This window comes from Typopeltis vanoorti, chromosome 17 (assembly GCF_054136105.1).
Source record: "Typopeltis vanoorti isolate ZY-2024b chromosome 17, IOZ_Tvanoo_1.0, whole genome shotgun sequence".
In the NCBI taxonomy this organism is placed as follows: domain Eukaryota; kingdom Metazoa; phylum Arthropoda; class Arachnida; order Uropygi; family Thelyphonidae; genus Typopeltis; species Typopeltis vanoorti.
In genome coordinates, this window is record NC_143565.1 from 100,628,814 (window position 1) to 100,650,053 (window position 21,240).

The 21,240-nt window shown below is 36.9% G+C and overlaps 2 protein-coding genes across 11 annotated transcripts in view; one reads left to right on the plus strand and one right to left on the minus strand.

Annotated features, from left to right (window-relative positions):
* Positions 1-12,379, minus strand: part of LOC150097700 (XK-related protein 4-like) — a 90,593-nt gene extending 78,214 nt beyond the window's left edge. For 2 of the 4 annotated variants that reach the window (XM_090406756.1, XM_090406758.1), the window contains exon 1: positions 12,215-12,379. In XM_090406756.1, the coding sequence (XP_090262882.1) occupies positions 12,215-12,221 (7 nt within the window). In that variant the 5' untranslated portion in view covers positions 12,222-12,379. Of the gene's footprint in view, positions 1-11,842 lie in introns of all 4 variants that reach the window. The other 2 variants (XM_090406755.1, XM_090406757.1) reach the window with 1 other exon arrangement.
* Nin (blastoderm-specific gene 25D) overlaps positions 1-21,240 on the plus strand; it is a 511,736-nt gene that overhangs the window by 424,869 nt on the left and 65,627 nt on the right. For all 7 annotated transcript variants that reach the window (XM_090406751.1, XM_090406750.1, XM_090406752.1 and 4 more), the window contains one exon: positions 12,246-12,318. In XM_090406751.1, the coding sequence (XP_090262877.1) occupies positions 12,246-12,318 (73 nt within the window). The remainder of the gene's footprint in view (positions 1-12,245; positions 12,319-21,240) is intronic.

Here is a 21,240-nt window from a genome sequence, read left to right on the forward strand (position 1 = left end):
TGTTTCTCCCTAAGTTAATTAAATTTAATGAGACGCTTCAAATTACAAATCCAGTATCGATGGTGTATTTAGTTAGTTCTGGAGACACTTGTGTGCTACACTCAGTTCTGGGACGTGACTTGCTAGTTAATGGGTTATGGTGGCAATGTTTACCTAGGAATTTTGCACCTCACTTTCTCAGCTCCCCCCACCCCCCCCCCCCCCCACCCCCCCCCCCCCCCACCCCCCCCCCCCCCCACCCCCCCCCCCCCCCACCCCCCCCCCCCCCCACCCCCCCCCCCCCCCACCCCCCCCCCCCCCCACCCCCCCCCCCCCCCACCCCCCCCCCCCCCCACCCCCCCCCCCCCCCACCCCCCCCCCCCCCCACCCCCCCCCCCCCCCACCCCCCCCCCCCCCCACCCCCCCCCCCCCCCACCCCCCCCCCCCCCCACCCCCCCCCCCCCCCACCCCCCCCCCCCCCCACCCCCCCCCCCCCCCACCCCCCCCCCCCCCCACCCCCCCCCCCCCCCACCCCCCCCCCCCCCCACCCCCCCCCCCCCCCACCCCCCCCCCCCCCCACCCCCCCCCCCCCCCACCCCCCCCCCCCCCCACCCCCCCCCCCCCCCACCCCCCCCCCCCCCCACCCCCCCCCCCCCCCACCCCCCCCCCCCCCCACCCCCCCCCCCCCCCACCCCCCCCCCCCATCGCACCTGATTCATATAATACACTCAGTAATAATTTTGATGTTTGAATACTTCATTCATTCGATAATTGAGCTCGGTTCATTTGCTACACTATTATTTTCTGTTTCTCTACACTTAATTCATCTTACTTTCTTTAGTTTGTTGATTCCAATTTTCTCTAACTCACTTCGAAAACTTAAAATTTTAATGAACTACTACAAGATTTTTATAACTTACGGAGTAAATAATCTATCTTTCGTACAAATCACACAAACTAAAACTATAGGACATCATGGGACCTTTCCACATGTATTTTAAAACTTGCTTTTTTCATTACGTTGTATTAGTTGCTGATTTTGGATAACACCTTATACTTCTTTCACAGAGAACATCCTAAAAATATGCTTCTGCCTTAAAAGAATGTTGTAAACATCACTTCAATAACAAAAGCAACGCGTCCTCTGTTAATTAGCATCTTCAGCTGCATGTTAATTATTTAGTAATGCGAGCATGAATACCTGTATAAAGAGAGTCGGCTCTAATGAAGTTTGTCCCTAAAGGACACCATTTTATTTCTTGAGTTACTCCTCATTTACGAAAGAATGTCACTTCTTGTTGCTTAAGTCGATATACTTGTATTTTGGAGTTCCTTGTGTATTTTGAATTTCGTCCCCATGGGAGGATCCAGGAAAAGGCCAAACGTCACCTATGTATCCAATTGTTCGTGTTATCGAATCCTTCTTAAAAGCCGTTGGAGTTGTTTAATATTATGACAAGGCATTTAAGACTATGGGTCCTGTCTGTTATGTCTGCGAATTGCTTTTGATATCCTTAGCTTCATGAATATCAAGAATTGTGGTCCAGGTTTACTTCTCCCATTTCTGTAAGTTTGATATTTCCAGCAATCTCTGATTTTTTTTATCTGAAATAGTTGCATTCACTAGAACACTAATGCTGAAAAACTATAATAAACGGAACTTAATTATGAGTATATTATTTATACATTTATGTTCGACGTAGTAATGTCTTTTATAAGATAATTCTCAATTAGACCCACTTAATTGTTGAGGTTTGTATACTTGAACGAGTGCCACTTTTAACTACCTCGGATTGCAGCTCTATAATGACGTAGACAAAAATCGAATAGATTTCAAAATATAACGTGGACCAATAAGAACTTTAAAAAGTGTAACAAAAGAAACAAAATTCTTATAAAGTAGTGACCATAACCTGCATGAACATGGATCCATTAAGAGTTCATGCTTAGGGATTAGGAGCTTGGATTAAATAAAAATGAACAAAAAATGACCATAATAAAATACAAACTGCAGAAACGAAATTCCTAAAACCAGTAAAATGATGTGCGGTATTCTTATCAGAAATGAGGATAGAAAAGAGTTGAATGTACACACTCCAAAAAAAAAAAAAAAACAGAATAGCAGAATATATAAAAAAAATGGAAAGATCAAGTTGAAAGGATGGCAGAAAGAAGAATATACTACCATCCCAGAGGAAAGTGGTAATAGAAGAATATCAATGTGGAAGCCTGAGCAGGCATATTACCTATCCATGGAAGAATATCAGCGCAGTCAGTAGTGATGATGCCTTTTGTTCGAATGTGATCATGGAATTCACGAGACAGCTCAGGCTTACTCATGAATTTCTCTTCCGGAATTTCAGGTGACTGGGGATAACTTACTCCCTTAAGTCATCCACTAACATAAGTGTTTGCCAGGTATATTGTCACGATTTCTCTTCTGAGAACGGAATAAATGATTAACACAAACCGTCTGCATAGCGAAGGAGAGGGATCCCCGTTCACATATCTTCATTCTAATTATAAATCTCAAGTCTGATCAAAACTGACTTAAGCAGTTCAGTCAGGTTGAGGAAATACAGTTTTTTATCGTCGCTGACAATATTTTCTCACTTATCCAACTCTGCATTCATCTTTTTACTGACAGTTCACTTATTGGTGACAAAGAAATTCTCAGTGTGCATGTCTCTCAGAGGAACACAACCTAGTCTGATATCAAAGCTACAAATGATGAAATGGCAGTAGTTTTATATAGCGACCTTTAATGATTTACTCTTGAATGACCTTTTATTTTATTGGAATCCTGACTGTAATTTTCCTTGGTCGTTACGTAGTTTGTTTATGGAACGAGTATCCATTGAAATGCTGTTTTCAGTTTTTACAAGCATAAAAATATAAGCATTTCACCATTCCTCTTTATTGGATTATGACTGTTCTGATAGACAGGTGCAATCAGTCAAAAGAAACACTGGAGTTTTATAGCCGCCGAGACTCTATAGTGGAATTAAAAGGATCGTCCAAGTTGGCACAGTTTCAATACACTGCTGCTAGTTTAGTCTATTCATATATTTACATTATTCGGACTGTCCTTCAGATAAACTATCCTTCTGAATTTGCATATTCAGTTATTCAATTAAATAATCATTATTGTGCGTTTTAGAAAAAGCATCACTGATACTTTGGACCCTTGACAGCATTCCTAACCTTCATTTATTAGGATAAGTCTTACGCCTATTGAATATATTTTGTTTGTAAATTATGTTTATTCTCATGGTCGGTTTGTCTGTTTGCTGGATGAAAAAACCCGACTTTCCTTGCATTAAAACCTTGTCATCTTCATATGAGACTGTCTAACTCACCTTGCGTTGAAAAAGTCCTTACAAATATTCTTCGCGTTCTGGACCGAATTCGAACTCTGTTTTTCCAATCAAAGAGTATCGTAGATACCGACTAAGCTATGGAGATTCCTTAGAAAAATCATAAATATTTCAGATAATTATTCGGATCAAGAGTTAACATTTCAAACTTTTTGGGGGTATTAGCGATTTCAGAGAATCTTGTCTTAACAAATATGAAATTGGATCATTTCATACGAACTTAAAGTACATTTACGATATTAGCTCTGAATTCGATATAAGATATGAGCATACCTGCAGGCTCCTTCTTACAGAGAACTGAAGCCATTCAGTGTTGTAGCGATGAGTGTAATGGGACAGCAAACAGATAAAGAAATGCGAGTTATTTTAATTAGTGGAACGGCAATTCAAATAATGTGTGTTCTAATATTGTCAGACAATCCTCTTAATAAGTAAGGATTTAGTCTACTTAGAAGGCCGAAAAGCCTTCACGTACTAGAAAGACGGAGGATATGTTACATCTGCTTGAGAAACCAATAGATTCTACATGAGTTAAATATTATAGAAAAAGCTGAGATTGTAACCTTCGGCTGTTCCGCTGATTAGGTACAAATTGTCGCCAACGCAGCAGAGATCACCAAAAGAAAAGTAAATGTAAGATAGACTGATTCTAGAATGTTATGTTGCAAACCTTCTGGTATTTATTCAGTTTTTAGAGATACTTCCTATATATATATATATATATATATATATATATATATATATATATATATATATATATGCTGTTTCTCTTTCTAAGATAATATATAAATATAAAAAAGCAGTTGAATTCAACTGCTTTTTTATATTTCAATATTTATTAATTAAGATAATATATCAGGATATTTATAAGAAATATCCTGGTATATTATCTTATAATATACCAGGATATTTCTTATAAATATAAATATTATCCAAATAGTTCGAAAAACTTTTACAAAGTATATACGGTGAAAAATTACCTTGCATTAAAGCGATATGTTCACAGGACCTTAAAAGGGACTGGGATAAAGATGGAATGTAGACGCCATGATGTCACTTTCGATTCCAAGTGATGAAGAAATGCGGTAGAATGTTATCTCACAGTTTCTGAACTTAAAGAAGGAATGCTTGGATCGTTTTAAAAATTATACTAAAGAGGTGCGGATGTGGATTTCAAATTTGGTTTTCAATGGACATTAGGTTTGATCAATACTAACTGGATAAAACATCTTTTTAATGCTATACTCATGACTTATTCTGCGAAGCAGATATTTACCTTGCACTTCGATATTTATAAGCCCTGTTCTTCAAAGGGATTTCTCTTCCTCCCCCAAGAAACAGAATTACAAAAATGAAACCGTCCTCTTTTATCATGTGTACATGAACCTAGGGAACATTACCAAGTCTGAGCACAACGTTTTTGTGAACTATCAGGAAAGAATAAAAAAAAATAGGATATTTCTGGTATTCACTTTGGTAAGTCTAACTATTATCTAATGGCTATCGAATCACCGCAAGCTTTATTCTCCGGCCGTCGATTCCGTTTAAATTTCAAAGTAAGTCCTAGTTTTCCCATTTCGTGAATTATTCTGCAGTTTTCCCCAAAAGCTGCCGGAGACGTCTACGTTCGGACATTTTTAAACATTGCAGCCAGTTTTTATTGTCATTTGGCATTCTTGGACGGCGACTTTTGTGGTCTAAGAGGGACAACGTTGAAAAGATGCTTGTGGTTTCCTCCTTTTTTTTTTAACTTAAAAAAAAAATCTTTATAGAAATACTTTGAAATTCGTGAATTTGTATTCCAGTTTTTCTCTTGGCTTTAGAATTCATATAACCATAGCAACAACAAACATTATAAGCAACTTTTTAACGGTTCTTCCCATAAGGTTACCGATATACATATCACTTTATGTTCCATTCGTATCTCTTCTCATGCAAAGAATCTTATATGCAACTTTCTCTCTCTCCTTGAAGTCTCAAAAGAAAATGCTCTATAGTAAATCTCATTTTTTTTTTACCCGCAAAATAAACATCCATCTTGTCCGAACAAAAGACTTTAAACTCCCGGGTTTAAACCGTACCTAGCTGTATTGACCCTGTGAAGGGAAAAGATCAAAAAGGGGGAAGTTCGCACGTCCGTTGCTTGTATTACACATACACGCGTCACCGCACTTACTAAAGGGTAAAGCTCCCACATCCCTGGGGCGTGTCGCTACTACACACGGTGCCTTCATCAAACTGTAGTAAAAACATGTTGTTGGTGATTAAGTTGCTCCTCTATTCATCTGAAGCACGTGCCTTTTGTGTGGCTTTCAGAATGCATGACGTCACTCGAGTTATTTCTCCCCATCTCTCTCCCTCCTTCCCGTATTCTCTTCTGCTTTCCAAAACTCGCTGAATACGGGAAGTCCGTGATGTGCGTAATTGTAGCCCTTTAGTAACTCTGCTATTTTGCTTCAGAAGTTTTCAATAGAAATGACTCCCGTGTTCTGGTAAAACATGCCTTTTAAGACGATGTATTTTTTTCCCCCTCTAGTTTTGAATGTTCGCTTATATTTTATTCTTGTTTATTTTCGCTTACAGGTGTACTTGATCTATACAATTCATCTTTAAGTGCTCTCCTAGGACTGTTTTTTCTATTCGTGATAATGTCTTCTGGCATAGCTTGGGAGACGCATCATTATTATGACTAGTTTAAGAGGAATAAAAATAAAGAAATGAAAGCAAGAATGGAAGTAGCGAGAAAGTAAAGTTTTTATCTAGTTACCTATTATACTGCAAAGTGAATGGAATTTATACTACTTGGCAACTTTTTTTCGGAATATTTATAGGAAATTATTTTTCTTTTTTTCCCCGTCTCTGGAATTATTTTCAAGAACAACAACAATAATAAATTAGTTTACAATAGAACTTTTTGGTGTGAAAAAAAATTCTCTAAATGTCTATGGGCATCGAGATGACTTCTCATTACAACACACAGAAAACGATAACAGCAGAAAAACGCAAACTACTAAACAAAACCTTTATTTTTTATGGCACATAACCAACCATCCTATTCAGTCAGAGTTTGGAATCGAACGCCTGCTTGGTACGGTATTTTTATAACTTTTTATATAATGACTATAAATAAAAAGATATCAAAGATTTCTTTATTTGAGCTGTAAATTTATTAATATATTACATAAACGAAGCTACATGCGTGCATATGGAAGATATTTATTCTTCCAACACGTGCATCTTTGTCTCCATGGCAACTGTCAGTCTGTGATCTTGTAAGCTCTGTCCCGATAATCGCATATTTTACTTTTCAAAAAAAAAAAATCGTTATTCAGTACGTCTTTGTGATTCTATATTTAGAATCAAGGTTGTAGATGTTTTCTCTCTTGTAAACACTGCTTACATAATTAATGTATGGTCATTTCAGACCATACGTTTTGTATGATTCACATAGAAGTTTTCCGTGCATTCTGAATAGGTCTCAAAACTATCGAAGTTCATGATAACATTTATTGGGAATAAAAAAATAAAAAGAAGCCCCAGTCCTCTAGGTATTTGAAATAGTATCTGAATCAGGACATAAATAGAATGAATTCGGTATTGGAAGAAGCATAGAAAAACGTTTACTTGAAAAACCTACATGTCCATCGCACGTAAAGCAATAAAAAAAATCCTAACTATTGTTAGCGAAGCAGTGACTATCTGACGTCTGTTTAATGTCCAGAGCTTTTTATATTCACAGCTTGTGACTGTTCTCTGGATAGCAAATGTTTGAATTGTATCGATTCATTTCAAGTTAATTAAACTGTTTCTGTTTAGAATTAGGATTGTATTTTTACGATCAGTAACATGTCGATGTATTGTAATGTTTCATGGAGTTATCCACGCTCTCTCACGTACACACCTCTTATCTTGAATTACTGGGAACGCAAAAAGGTTATCCAAGGAAAATCAACTTCCCGCTTATGTCGAACATGACATAATGCCTTTTATTGCACTTGTCTTGTAGATATTGACAATTCTTTGCTGAATCAAGTGCTGGAGAAAATCCATAAGGTTAAAGTAGATGTGTAGTCTACTTATATCTCCAGAGCAACGGCCTCTGGGTAGTTTCCAGAAAATGCTACAAGAGAAGATGCACGTAGGGATATATTGTCTTAAGAGAACACGATCGGGAAGTTCAACAACTTATGTGTACTAATGCAAGAGCATATTTATCAAGCGAATTGGTTTGCAGACGTCGTTACAAATGTCGATAATGTATTTAAATTTTGAATTCGTTATAATAAGAATTATGAGTGCAATGATAGTTTATTGCTTAATCTTGGACTTCTTGAACTTTGATTTATTAGTTCAAATTTGCTGGAAGCTAGTTAAAAAAGAAATCTTACCCCCCCTCTCTCTCCAACACACGCTACGTAATTACAGAGGAACATCAAATCTGGATATTAGAAAAGCTAAAATGCAATTTACCGTTAGCTATTTGCCGGTGTCGCAGAACGCAGAAACAGTGAATAATTAAACACGACTAATAATTCCTAGCAGTGGCTTGTCATTAGGGATAGCGATGCTGAGTCTCACCATAATTTCCTAATACGGAGTGAAATAAATTGCGTGTGTGAGCGCGCGCGCACACCTACATAACGGATTTATTTACGTAAGGCCCTAGGACTCATACAACAAATGTCTACATCTGGTAGCCATCTTGAGCTATTCTATCTTTCTCCCCCCCCCCCCCATTAAGAAATCACGAATGTGGTTTTATAATTCTCTTTGCATATAAGAAGCATGTCCGAAATTTCTAATTATTGTAAAAGTAAACTTCGCTGTAGATGCTGCATGATTAATTGGCGTCTCGTGAATCTCTGCTTATGAATCAGGCAGACGTCTTGTGGTTAACAAACTCTGGTCGTTATTAATCATTCTTACATGTAAATCAGGATAAAGGAACGGCAAAATTGTTCTTAAAATTTGTAATAGAAAGCGCTGCTAGAACGAAAATAGTAAAATATTTCATTTAAAACGGTTTTATTCTACCATCAAAAATATACTGATTATTTGAAATGAGTTTAGGCAGAAAAAAATATCACACAGGAATATCAACGGGATTTAAAATCTTCCAGTAATGCATGTGCTCTCATCGAAGTTTCAATAATACACACGTGATCGGATGCTTTTCTACATATATATAACCGCTATCTTTCTCTCTTTTGCACGCACTTCAATGCATAGCTATGCATTTGTATTTTTTTTAATTATGTGGGTTGTGACTTGGTTTTTTTATTAATATTCATTTCGTCTGAGCTGATGTTTGTCTAAAGGAAAATAGAAAGAAGCAAGTAGGGGATATTTTTCTTGCACAGAGGCAGTGGAGGGTGTTGTATGATCGATCAAGAATTGATTACATCTCTCTCTCTCTGCAGTATTAATCTTCATGTCCCCCACTGTTTTTTTAGATGGATGTGATAATTTTAAAATGCTCCTTGTTTGGTTTGAGAAGCGTTTGTAGTGTCGCAAATGAATTCTCTTTGCTGCTTACGTGGTGATAAATTTCTTTTAATTATACGATGGGTTTCCACCAGGCGGGTTACCGCAGTAATGTTTCATGTTTTTGTTCATTAGAAGAGCATCGATCATTGCTTTAAAAAAATTGTAAGATAAGAAAAACTATATTCATTTCCACATAAACAGAACTTTTATTACTAGCAAGAAAATTATTTGTGGTATTAACATAGTGTGAAAACTATTAATAGAATGTGAACTTAATGTGAAAATTTGTCAAATTTTCGAAATTATGAAGTGGGCTAAAAATTTTACTGGATCATATTAGACGGTGTTTTTTTTTAGAGCAAAAAGGGTTTCCTTTTATGATTTTATTACTGTTAATACGATGTGAAGATGCTGTTTTAGAATACTGTGCCAAACGCTCTTATATAAAAGAATAACAGTGGGGAATTTTTTGTTACAAAAAAAAAAACGATTTTTTTAAAGATGTAACAATGTTTCTATGGTAACCACAGATTCCTCTTAACTCGTCAAGACTGAAATATCTGATGATGGGTAGCACAGGGTAAAATGCATGTCGTTACTCCCAAATGCTCTACATTCGAGTTCAAATATTCTTTTGAATTGGAAGAAAAAAACGAGCGAAATATTTTATCGAACAATATTTTAGCGCCCCGAATGCCCTAAGAGCTTGTAGTCGATAAATGATTTGACTTACTTGAAGAAAAATATAGTTTAAATTCCATAGCAGCCTCATAAATCTCTGGTTTCCTTCTGTGCTACGAGTGAGCCAGTTTCAGTTATTTCCATGAATTTTCCTTAAGTCCAGTCCATTGGTATTCCATTTAAAAAAATCCATGGTTAGCTATAAGTGCTTTACAGCACCGACGTAACTAGGGCTATGAGGTAGTTTGTGTTTTTCTGGCCAATTTGCCTGTTTTGCTAGTTGAAAAACCCGACTTTTTCCAATATTGATGCTGTGGTAAGACGGAAATTGGCTACTTAATTATGTTTTAATATCGATAAGATGTATTAATATATTAGTACTATAGATAGGCTAGGAGTTGAATAATTCCTGCGCTACTCTAGGGAATAAAATGGTACTTTTCCCACCAATTCAGACCTTCAGTAAGCAGCTTAATAGTTTCTTATTCCATCTGGCTCTCACAGTATATACCAGTTGTTTCAGAAATTATGTTGCATTAAATATATATACGTAATCCATATCACCATTCTGATCTGATTTTCCCTTTCAGTCGTTTCCGACCGTAGGTGACTTTGTAGGCATTGCCCACAAAGTATTCCTTGTGAGATTTTTACAGGTTAGTTCACCATTGCTTTTTCCAACCTCGCAATTTTATCCGGGCTCAGGACATATGGCTGGGACGTATTCATGACTAATCCATGTGTGTTCACGGGTTCGGTTTGCGTGTTCTGGAGGACGAAAAACCCGAGTTTCCAGGTGAAAAAAAAAAAAAACCTACCTTCGTATGAGACCGACTAACTCACCTTTAGTCGAAAGTGACCAGATAAAGGTTCCTCACGTCACTGACGGGAATCGAACTCAGGTCTTGCCGACCAAAGGGCTTCGTCTATACGACTTAGCTACGAAGGCTCCATATCACCATTCGCAATTTATAATCCTACTGAAAAGCTGAAAATTTAAATTTGAATCGAGATTATTTTCTGATTTTTATTCTGGAATTTTACTTCCTCTAATTTTAGTACTTCCATTTGTAATTGTATTCTAGTTTAGGTATGACTTATAAGAATTTTTAAGACTCTGAATGTCTTCGCAAACTTTGAAATAATGTGAACTACTAGAACTCTAGAAATCAAATTGAACGGAAAATCAGTAGTCCTACGTTCCCCAAAGTAACCAGTGTGTGTGAAAAGCAAGATGCTTCATACACCAAACATTGCTGTGAAACGTGTTTTCCAGTTTAATTGCGTCTTATTAAAATTCTCATTTAATATGTACGTGAGCTTTCACCACCATTAGTAATTTACAAAAGAAAGAAAAAAAAAACACTACTGTTTTAGTAATAGTTCCCAGATGGCAGCACTGCTTAAAATACAGAAGTTAGAACCGATATTTAGTTTTTATGTATAAAAACACCATTGATTCTAAGCTACTACAACTACACTAATGGAAGAAGAATGGTTTCTTATGTTAAAAAGTAATCTGGTTTACGTTAACTTCAAGGGTAGAAATAATTTTCTCCCCGTTAAAGGCAATTTCTATACAACACACAGTTAAATGGTAAATTCTCGGCATATACCCGTTAGCCAGTAGATTTTAAACTCGAACCTTTTATCATGGCCTTGCCATTTTCTTTCGTGACCTGTGATTTTGTTCTGTTATTTTCCTTCTCGCACGAACTCATTTGAAATAGGGGCGGGCGGAAAAAAGAAAAGAGCCGAAATGATCTCTGTACTTGACGTCTCGAGGATCGTTTAAGATGACTAAAGTAGGGCTGGTCATTAATTATTTTATGTCATTTGACATGAAATCATGTGAAGTAAAATAAATAGAATTTATTTTCGATTTGATTTAATATATATTTCTACACGATTTAAGCAACAGTTAAGTGCATCAAGTATTTAAGTGTTTCGATTCTCGTGTGGTTACTTCCCTAAAACTCATTTAATGCCAACTCATCTTGTCTGTAGTATGGTTGACACGATAACATGGTACAAAAGTGTCACTCGGAACTGTTAGTTTGGGACATGTGTACTATAGCTGCTGTCACTGCAGTCTGTTGGCTAACTGTAGGTGGGCTGGTTCAAGTAAGCACACAGTGTCCATTTGGACGCTCACTGAACATGTGCCTGTGGTGGTATTCTAGTATCAGTTGATGGGCATGAGTCGCTAGCACACACGCACATTAAAGCTAATTAGCTTTAGTTAAAAACATATAACATGCTATGATATCTATATTTAATTCTAGAATACTAATGCAATGAAGATATGGAACTCCTACCTGTCAGAAGCATTCACTTCCACGACAAATCAAATATCAAATACAACAGAGAGAAATAGTTACAGACATGAATAAGATGAAACGTTTTCTTTCTATTTACGAGAGATATTCCCTCATTTCATTGAGAAGGATGGATGTTTTTCAGTAGCACAATAGCGGCACTCACTCCATAAACCGCAGAACAGCTGACCTGCGCATGTAGAGAAAATGTAGCTGCATCAAGCGAATCTGTAAACATCTCGTATGGTAAGGTTATTAAGTAGAGTACATGTGAGTTGGTTATCAGTTTTGTTTCACAATCACAGTCTTATCTGGTAGGTAACACACACACAGTTTGTTGGATTTAAGCATTAACGTAAGAATGCCACTTACCAGCCATTGATGGCCGTCTCTCTGTCTGCAGGTACGCCGACGTCTCTGCCGTGTTGGAGCTGTGGGAGTCTCTTGAACTGACGGGAGGGATGCGGTTGCTGAAGGTGAGTAGTCCGTCTCTGGTTACGTTCGTACGTCATAGCACACACACGTCTCACTGTAAGGCCAGACACAAAACTCCATCCCTATGTTGGTGTCCGCGGCCGCCACCGAGGCCCGCCATGCCCGGCCGATGGCGCTGCACTTTTCCCGCAGTTGCCTTTCTGCCTGTTTCGTGCGTGTTTCGCGGTGACGCCAGCTGCTGGCTGACTGCCTGCCCGCTGCTCCGTGCACCGTTGCCTGCCTATTGATTTTTCCGCAAATCATTCACGTGCAGAGCCTGATCTGCATCGAACCGTTTCAGCGAGTAACCCACCTCTCTCTGCCTCCTCAGCCCTGCCTTCGGGACACTTGCCATTCATAAAACCTCTTTTGTATTCAGCGGGGCCGTGGCCGACGGTGGATCTGTGAGGGGCGCTGTTGTGCCACCGCCTTTTCATTAGCATTTTCCTACCAGTGCATATAAGAGAAGGAAAAAAAAAACATTAAAATATCTGACTTTAAAATAATTCCGTTACCACAACATACCAGGATGCCGGAGAGTGTAAATTAAATTATTTAAATCCCAAGCCACGAGTAAATGCTATTTGGGGGACAAAAAAGTCTCATTTTTTACGGGCAATTTCTTGAACCGTTGCGACTGTTAAAGATGCTTTGCCATCTTACACGTTTCTTTTGTTTTCATGGAGAAACTATTTTGAAAATAGTTACTTATCTACAGAATCGGAGGAGAGCATAGTGTAATCAAATATATGACCTCTGTGAATAAACCAAGACACATGCATCCACTGGCCGAAAATGGACGAGAAAAAAAAATTAAAAAAAAAATATATATATATATATTTAAATGAAAAACAACATTGGTGGTAGTCACTGCAAAATCCAGGTGCTTCCTTTGGGAAATCAATGCTGTTTTACCTACGTCAAACCATTTGTCTTCATTGCTGCGAGCAGTCATTTCCCTATGGTGGAACAGCCAAGATAAATGAAAAACAAAACAAGAATATTAAACCGAATCAACTTACTACGTTATTACTAATCATTTCTTTTTAAGTCTTTCTCACATCTTGAGTGGTTCACGATATCCTAAAATATGGTATTCTAATGAATAAAAAAAATAAAAGCTAAGGAAAACAAAACTAACACGCATGCATGGACTGTAATCGCATACTTGGTGTATAAATAAATTGGTGTATCCAACCTATGAACCGTTGCCAAAATTTTCGTATTGGCATGAAACAGTGGTTGGAGTTATCCCTTAGCAGTCCCGAATCTATGAAATAGATGTCTTCTCCAAGAATTTCTTTTATTTTACTCCTCTATAGATCTCACCACTACTTCAACAGTCTTCTTTGCTGCATATTGCACGTATCGAATAGCGCACTCTCTTCTTTTAAACCACGTTATGTAAACATTGTGATCTGGACTTAATTCTGCAACGTTCAATGAGATCTATTGAACGTTCATCTCTTCTTCGATTGCATGCAATAAGAAAATTTATCGGAGCACGCCATTAAACTTGTTAGCAGATAAATTACACTAAAGATATATTGATTTCCCACATTAGGTGCTGCCTGTTATAGCAGTTTGACGACTGCCATATGTATGACGTTCGGCGCATTTCGGGCTGTGGTCGTACGTTTCTGCACATGTGTGTGTCTGTTTTGTTTCCAAATAATACATTCGTTCGCTTAAGCTGTGAATGCTCAGCGAAATTTTAAAAATATTTTTGAGAAAAAAATGCAAAATATCGTACCTGAAAAAAAAAAAAAAAGACCAGTTTTTATCCTATTATTACAAAATTTAACAATTGGAGTACTCGTGTGCTTTCAGTTTCTTTTCTTTTTCATTATTCACTATATCATCGCTGAAAGCACATAAAATTATTGCGTTTTCTAATTTGAAAATAAAACATTGTTTCATAATTTTGTTATTCAATGGAAGTATAAATTATTTTTTTTTCTACTACCAATAAATTAAGCCGTGACTCAGCCCCTTTTTTTTTTTATAGTTACATTAAGAATCCGTCTTCCTGCCCCCCACCCCACCCCTCCTTTAATGCTTACACTTCCAAACACTAATTTTAGAATGTCTGCATACTTTGCTAAATGACATCGGCCTTTACCATACTTTCAATTATTGATTTTACATTAAGTAAGATTATACATTAATCATAATCACTTGTGTTTATTGTATCCTGTAAAAATGATTTATGCCTTCATCAGAATTAGAAATGAGAAAAGTAGAAAAGGACTTTGAAAATGAAACAGATTGCTTTTAAAAGTTGAATGTACATTACTAGGAAATAGCTTTTTTATGTAATATTGCATATATATGTATCAAGCATTATAGTGTATTCAAATGTAGATGATCACATTTAAAAAAAATGATTAGCTACATTTTTAAACTGTAATGGATTTCAATGATTTGCTCATTTTCTTTTCGTTCAAAGCGATTTTATTTAATCTCAAATATTTATTTAATGTTATTCGTGATTTCTAACCTTTGTGGAGACGCTTAGTTCACGAGAAAATGTGAGGCAGTTGTTTATAATTAGCAAGCAACTATAGCTGAAAGTGAGCATATTATGGGCGGCCTTTTAAAGGGATCAAGTCGGAGTTTTCGAGAAGATAAAAAAAATTTTCTGCCACCGAGTGAGACTAAGTTATCCTGAATTGAATTTATCAATTTTATATTCCCGATACCCAATTCTAATTCTTTATTATATTAATGCCAAATATAAATGATTTATTAATCGCTATTTCTTTACCTTTTTCATTCTATTTTGGATGAAAAATGGGGAACAAAAGCAAAAAAGAAAGCATCGACAATAATTTTGAATTTCTGAAGATTATATATTTTTAGAAAATAAAGAGAATGAACGTAAAAGAAATAATTCATAAAGAAAAGTTACTGTGGTTAATTTGAAATTCAACAGAATGTCAAACAAAAAGAGGATGTCAGCTGGCTGCTGCACAAGTTCAAATGGATTTTAAAGAAATCGGAAAATTATAGATCTATCTATCATCATTAATAAGAATAAGAATATATAATTGGGGTCAGTCACACAACTGATGTTTTTTTTCTGCTTTTCTCACTCATTGTTTTTTATTTGGTTTACATTTTTATGTTGTTTATATTGTATTTTATTATTATTTTTTTGTGCATTTGTTCTTGATCATTCACATGATCATTGTTTTGTGATATATTCAGCAAACGATGATGATGTTAATTCTCAAGTGATATTCAAGATACATGATTAATACTATAATAATAATACTATGCAATTAAACTTATATTATTATTAGCTTCCTATCAACAGTTTTCTTCCACATTAATCTCTTATTTTTCAGGTACCCATTATGGTCATGTTTGTCTTTTAAAACTGTATCAGCCACATTATATGCAAAATTATGATGATCCATCCTCCTTTGTATTTAATGACTGTGCAATTCCCGTAGAATGAAAGCTTCATGAACCTCTATTATGTAATGCCTGAAATGCTAAAATTTCTCGAGGCCTGCAGGATCCGAGCCGCTAGACCCCCGGACCCTCCTCATTGTTTAGAGCTCTTCAATTTGTTCTGTTTCAGGGGGGGGGGAGCTCCAGCTAGAGCCTTGTGCATCTGTGCATAAGTATGGCCTTGGTAATCTACATATATCCTTTAATGAAGGAAAAAGTAACCTGGCCAAACTCAATATACTTAAAACTCATTCCCATCTAATTATTAAGATTCATCATAAGGAGAATAGTGGAGTCTATAAGGTAATTTGACCATAGACTCATTGTGGAAGATTTGCCTCAAATTATGAAAAAATTAATTTGTACAAAAAACTTCCTCCTAGAAAGTTTTTAGAGTTTGTCTCTCTTCAGGTCTGGAAGTTCCTAAGGCTACGTGCTTTTTTTTTTGTCAGTCAGAATGCATAGTTTGGAAAGTATAAGGCCTAAGGCCATGCTTGCCTTGCCCTAAGACTGCTTACTCCTCATCCCATCACTACGGCTTCATATAATTTTCAGAAATGGCCTCTTGTTGCTCTCTTCTCCTCTTGTTCTGCAGAAAATCTCCCTAATATCCTTTAGTCATATTACCTCTTCTCCTTTTCACCAACCTCTTTTATTGAATTCCTTTATTCAGTTATCATATTTGACATGCCATAGCCTAGTATTATTTTTGTTATCTACCTTAAAACGCTTTCCTTATTTCTATAGAAATCTATCGCAAAGTAATTCAGGTGTAATCTGATCTTGTTTTATACAAACGTTATAGCTACTTCCTTGTCCATACGTATTGTAGCATTGTTCTTTTCGTATGCATTGGCTCATCTGAATCTATATATTGTCACCTCTAGCCAGTATAGTTCTGCCAGTATTGTATATCATCTTCCATCTCTAATCCAGAGTGCATAACTGTATGTGTAGTTGCATTAAACTGGTATCTCTGCTTGATGATTCATCTACTGATACTACTAGTTGATTCAAATTCCCCTGAAGAAACACTATATCTGTATTATTCTTGATAACTCTTCCTAAGTATCATCTGCAAACAACTGAATATTTCCCTCCAAACCATTCACAACATCATTAACATATTAAGTTGAACAACAGTGGGGTAGATGTACTAAGTACATCTCCCCCCACACAAGAGTTTCCAACACCTATCACATGACAGTGTCTTCTTGAAGAGCTTAGGATTGTGATCATTGGGGAAAATTGTTCCAAAGAGCAGAGGTATAAGATGAGAAGTTAGTTTGATAAATTTGGACCTGAACTGTATATGAATGTTGACCAGCAGTTGCTCATCTTTCTTTATGATTAGAAGAAAGTGGAGGAATGGTAGTGGCTAATTCCAGTTAACCAGCATCCATGGAAATATATATAGAAAAGGCAATGCAGCAACAAAACATCTGTAGGAAGCTGGAGGAAGTTAGTGAGAGAGTGATCATCTGTTAAGCAAATGGTTCTCTTCGGAATACATTCAAGCAGCCTGAGGAAGGTTTTAGGTGTACCACCATCCAAATGTGAGAACAGTATTCTAAAGTTGAGCATAAAGTGTCAGGTCTTGAGCAGAAGAGAAGTAATGCTTAGAAGAAAAAGAATACCAAGATATTTTGTAGGCTGAATAGACTTTTGACATTATGTATTTGTGCCAGGTAAGCTAGATGTGAAAGTTATCCCAGGAAAAGAAACTGATCCTGGTTGGTGAACAGAATATTTTCAAAAGTGAGGGAGAGTAAAGCATGATCTTTCTTCTGGGAAATGAGACAGGATTGTGTTTTGGTGGTATTCAAACACACCAGGTTATCCTCATCCCACTTGATAAGGAAATTGGTGTTTAAAACAGTTATAGATCTTGAAGCCTGAATCACCTGAATATTACAGGGTTTTGTAAATGAATAAGAGGAGTAGAAAGTGTTGTTATCAGAAAAGGGATGTGACTGAATGTCATAGTGAAAAGAGTATAGGTGTGAACGTGCAGAGCCCTGGAGTATTCTAGAAATGATTGAAAAATCTAAAAGGAAACCATCCACCATGACCAGAAATGAATGATCAGAGACTAAGCTGGCAATATCACTCACCAAAGATAGGAGGAATACCATATGATTATGTCTGAGTAAGAAGGCCATTAGATTCAGTCAGATGTTTGAAATATTGAGAGACCACTTGAGTTTCTCTGACCTTTAGCATTCTTGTGTCCAAAAGTAGGCAAGGTCTAAGAGATCTGTGGAGGAAGAATAGCAGGATCCGTATTGGTGATCACCAAGTAACTGATGAGTCTCCAAATAGTGAAGCAGTTGGCAGTTGATAACCTTTTCCATTATTTTCAAGAGTACTGAAATCAGAAAAGGATTGAGTTTGATGGTTGACTTTTACATCTCTTGGGGGACAGGCTTGGATATAAGCTCCAAGCTGTTGTATAGATGCTGGATGAGTAATAACAGCTTGTTGAGGCAATACAAGATGGGTGTTAGTTCTGCAGTGCAAGCTTTTAGTATAATTGGAGGATTACTATCAAAGCCAGGAAATTTATTAGTAGCAAGAAGTCTGTTTTTCAAATGCCCTTTTAATGGAAGATTAGTGGTGACATACTGTGGAATAGTGAGAGGAGATTTGTCTTGGTCATCTAAACAACAATTGGAGGGAAAGACTGATACCAAGAGGGTCTGCCTTATCTTTAGAAATGTTACAATTATACTATCAGGATGTGAAGAGGCAGAAACATAAGCAAAAGTTGTGTCCCTTGAAAAAGGCTCAACTGCCATTTGAGCAGGTGGCAAGCTTAGTACATTTGTCCCTTACAAAGTCTACTTTTGATTTGTTGATTTTTTGCAGTTGTTACAGGTTGTGGAGGGTGAGACACTGGAATTTTTGACTTAAGCCATTGGATGCATGCTGAATTTCCATGGCCTCAGCTAAAAATCAGACCATATGGAAATGAAGCATAGAAATCCTGAAGGTCATCATAGTACATATGATATAAGGCTGAAATTGGCTGGAAGAAGAACAATCTGTAGAAAAAGAAACATGTAGAAGGTCATGGTCATTCTTGCCAAGAGGTGAGCTAACATCAGTCTGCTTGGAGGCCTTGAATGATAGATGTGTTAGGCAGTATGTTGTAGACGGGGACACAAGGAGCAAGAATTTTGAATAATCATAGCATTAGAGGATCTAATTGGAACTGAGATGTCATATTTATTCCTATTTAGTGAGCATGATCATGTAAATCTTGACTTGGAAAATAACTAGGCATGCAGAAGTATCAAAGAAAAGAATTTATGCAAAATTATAAGGCAGGTGATTTAGAAGCCATCTTGGGGACAACACTGTGTATAGAAGAATCTGAAGAAAGAGACCAATAGGTGCAAGTGAGCTAGTTAAGAAATATTTGTTAGCAGCAATGGCATTATCTAATAATATAAGCTGTCCTTTCAAACGAATTCTTTCCATTTATATTACTCAGAGTAGTATTCTTTTTTGATATTTATACTCTAATATATATATATTTTTTTATTTGAAATAAATTAGTCCATAAATATATATATATACCTTCAAATTATTGTGTAAGCAAAATATAATATTTTTCAATTTATTAAGTGGTAAAAATCTAAAGATTTTTATGATGTATACTTTATTCTGCCAACATCCAAATTCAAGGGATGCACCCAACTTGACATGTAAGTTTCCTGCAGACATCTTTGTCTTCTGGTATTTTTCTGATCCATGCTGAAGCTCATGTTTCTTTATCAATACTAATTTCTTGAACAAATGCAATTTTTGACACAGTGTAGAGATTTTTTTTTCTACAGAAGATAAGATTTATTATTATTATTATTATTATTGGATACTCCATGGAGTCCTTAGACTCATTGGGGAAGGCCCTAAACATCATGCCAAGCACTATCTAACATTTGTGCAATACCTATCATACTTTGCTTTGAACACATTCACAGTCATGGCACCTACCACAGACTTTGGCAACCTATTCCAATCATTCCCCACTCTCCAAGCAAAAAAATTTAGTCCTTACAGCCCCTGCTAACTAAACTCTTTTTCTAAGCTCATTTTCTAAGGATGGTCCCTATTTCTCCCACCACCAGACCTGTTCTGAAAAACATCCTCCGTATTAATCTTGTAACAACCCTTCAGTAATTTGTATGTCTCGAACATATCACTCCTTTTCCATTTGGCAACCAATTTCTGTAACTCATAAATCTTCAACCTATCATCATAAAGTCCATTCCATAGACCTGCTACCATCATGGTCACGTCTCTGGATCCTCTCCACCTCCTTCTCATCACTAAGAAACTCAGGTGACCAGATCTGCATGCAGTAGTCAAGATGAGGTCTTACCAAGGCTCAATAAAGAGGTATAATAATCTGCTTGTCTCTGCACATCAGTGTATTACTCAGTAACCAAATAATCCAATGAGCTGCTTTAGCCACTTTTGCAATATTCCCTCTAAACTTTAACTCCTTATCCACTAACATCCCCAAATCCCTGGCTTCATCAATTTCCTGGAGTATAGTTCCATCAGCTGGTAATCTTGTTGCTTCAAATAGCATAACCTTACACTTTGCTACATTAAACTGATATCCATTCCCCTTTGACCTGACTGCCAATCTATCCAAATCATCCTGCAAAATTTTAACATCATCTGATTAACTATTCAATAATCAACAACAACTATGGCTTCAACCCCCATAGGCATCTGATGCCATCTTGATATGATTCTTCCATTGCATTTTGTTTGCACAAGATGACTCAGTTTGTGTACAGTTTCTGCACCATTTGACATTGTCATTACTCTATTTTCTGTTTGGTCTTCCTCTTTTGTTCTTTTCTTCAATCATCCCAAACAGCATTAACTATTGCTCTACCCAATTTTGCATCATCAGCAAACAACTGATTAGTTCCTCTCAGATCCTTTTTAAATCATTAATGTACAAATTAAATAATAGTGGCTGAAGAACGGAGCCACTGTTTCATGCCATTTGTCACAGGCCTTCTACGGAACTCTACTCCTGAATAAACTACTCTCTGTTATCTCTCCATCCTCTTATCCATATAGGGATGGATATAAAGCACCAACTTTATATCCATCCCCATGTGCTGCAATTTATTGATTAGAATTCCATGCAGTCCTGTCAAAAGCTTTTGCAGAGTCCAGTAGTATTGTTGTAAACCCATCACCTTTATCTAACTCGGCTGTCACTGTATTATGAAATGTGAGTAAGTTACTGTGGCACAACCTACCCTTCACAAAAACCATGTTTCCCTCCCCCATACAGTATCCCATTTCTGTCTATTTTTATATTTTGCTGTTAACTTGTACATTACCTTGACAATTGACTAACGATATGCTGATCAGTCAGTAATTTGCTACATCATTCTTGGAGCTTCCTTTATCCAATGGAACTATTTTCTCTT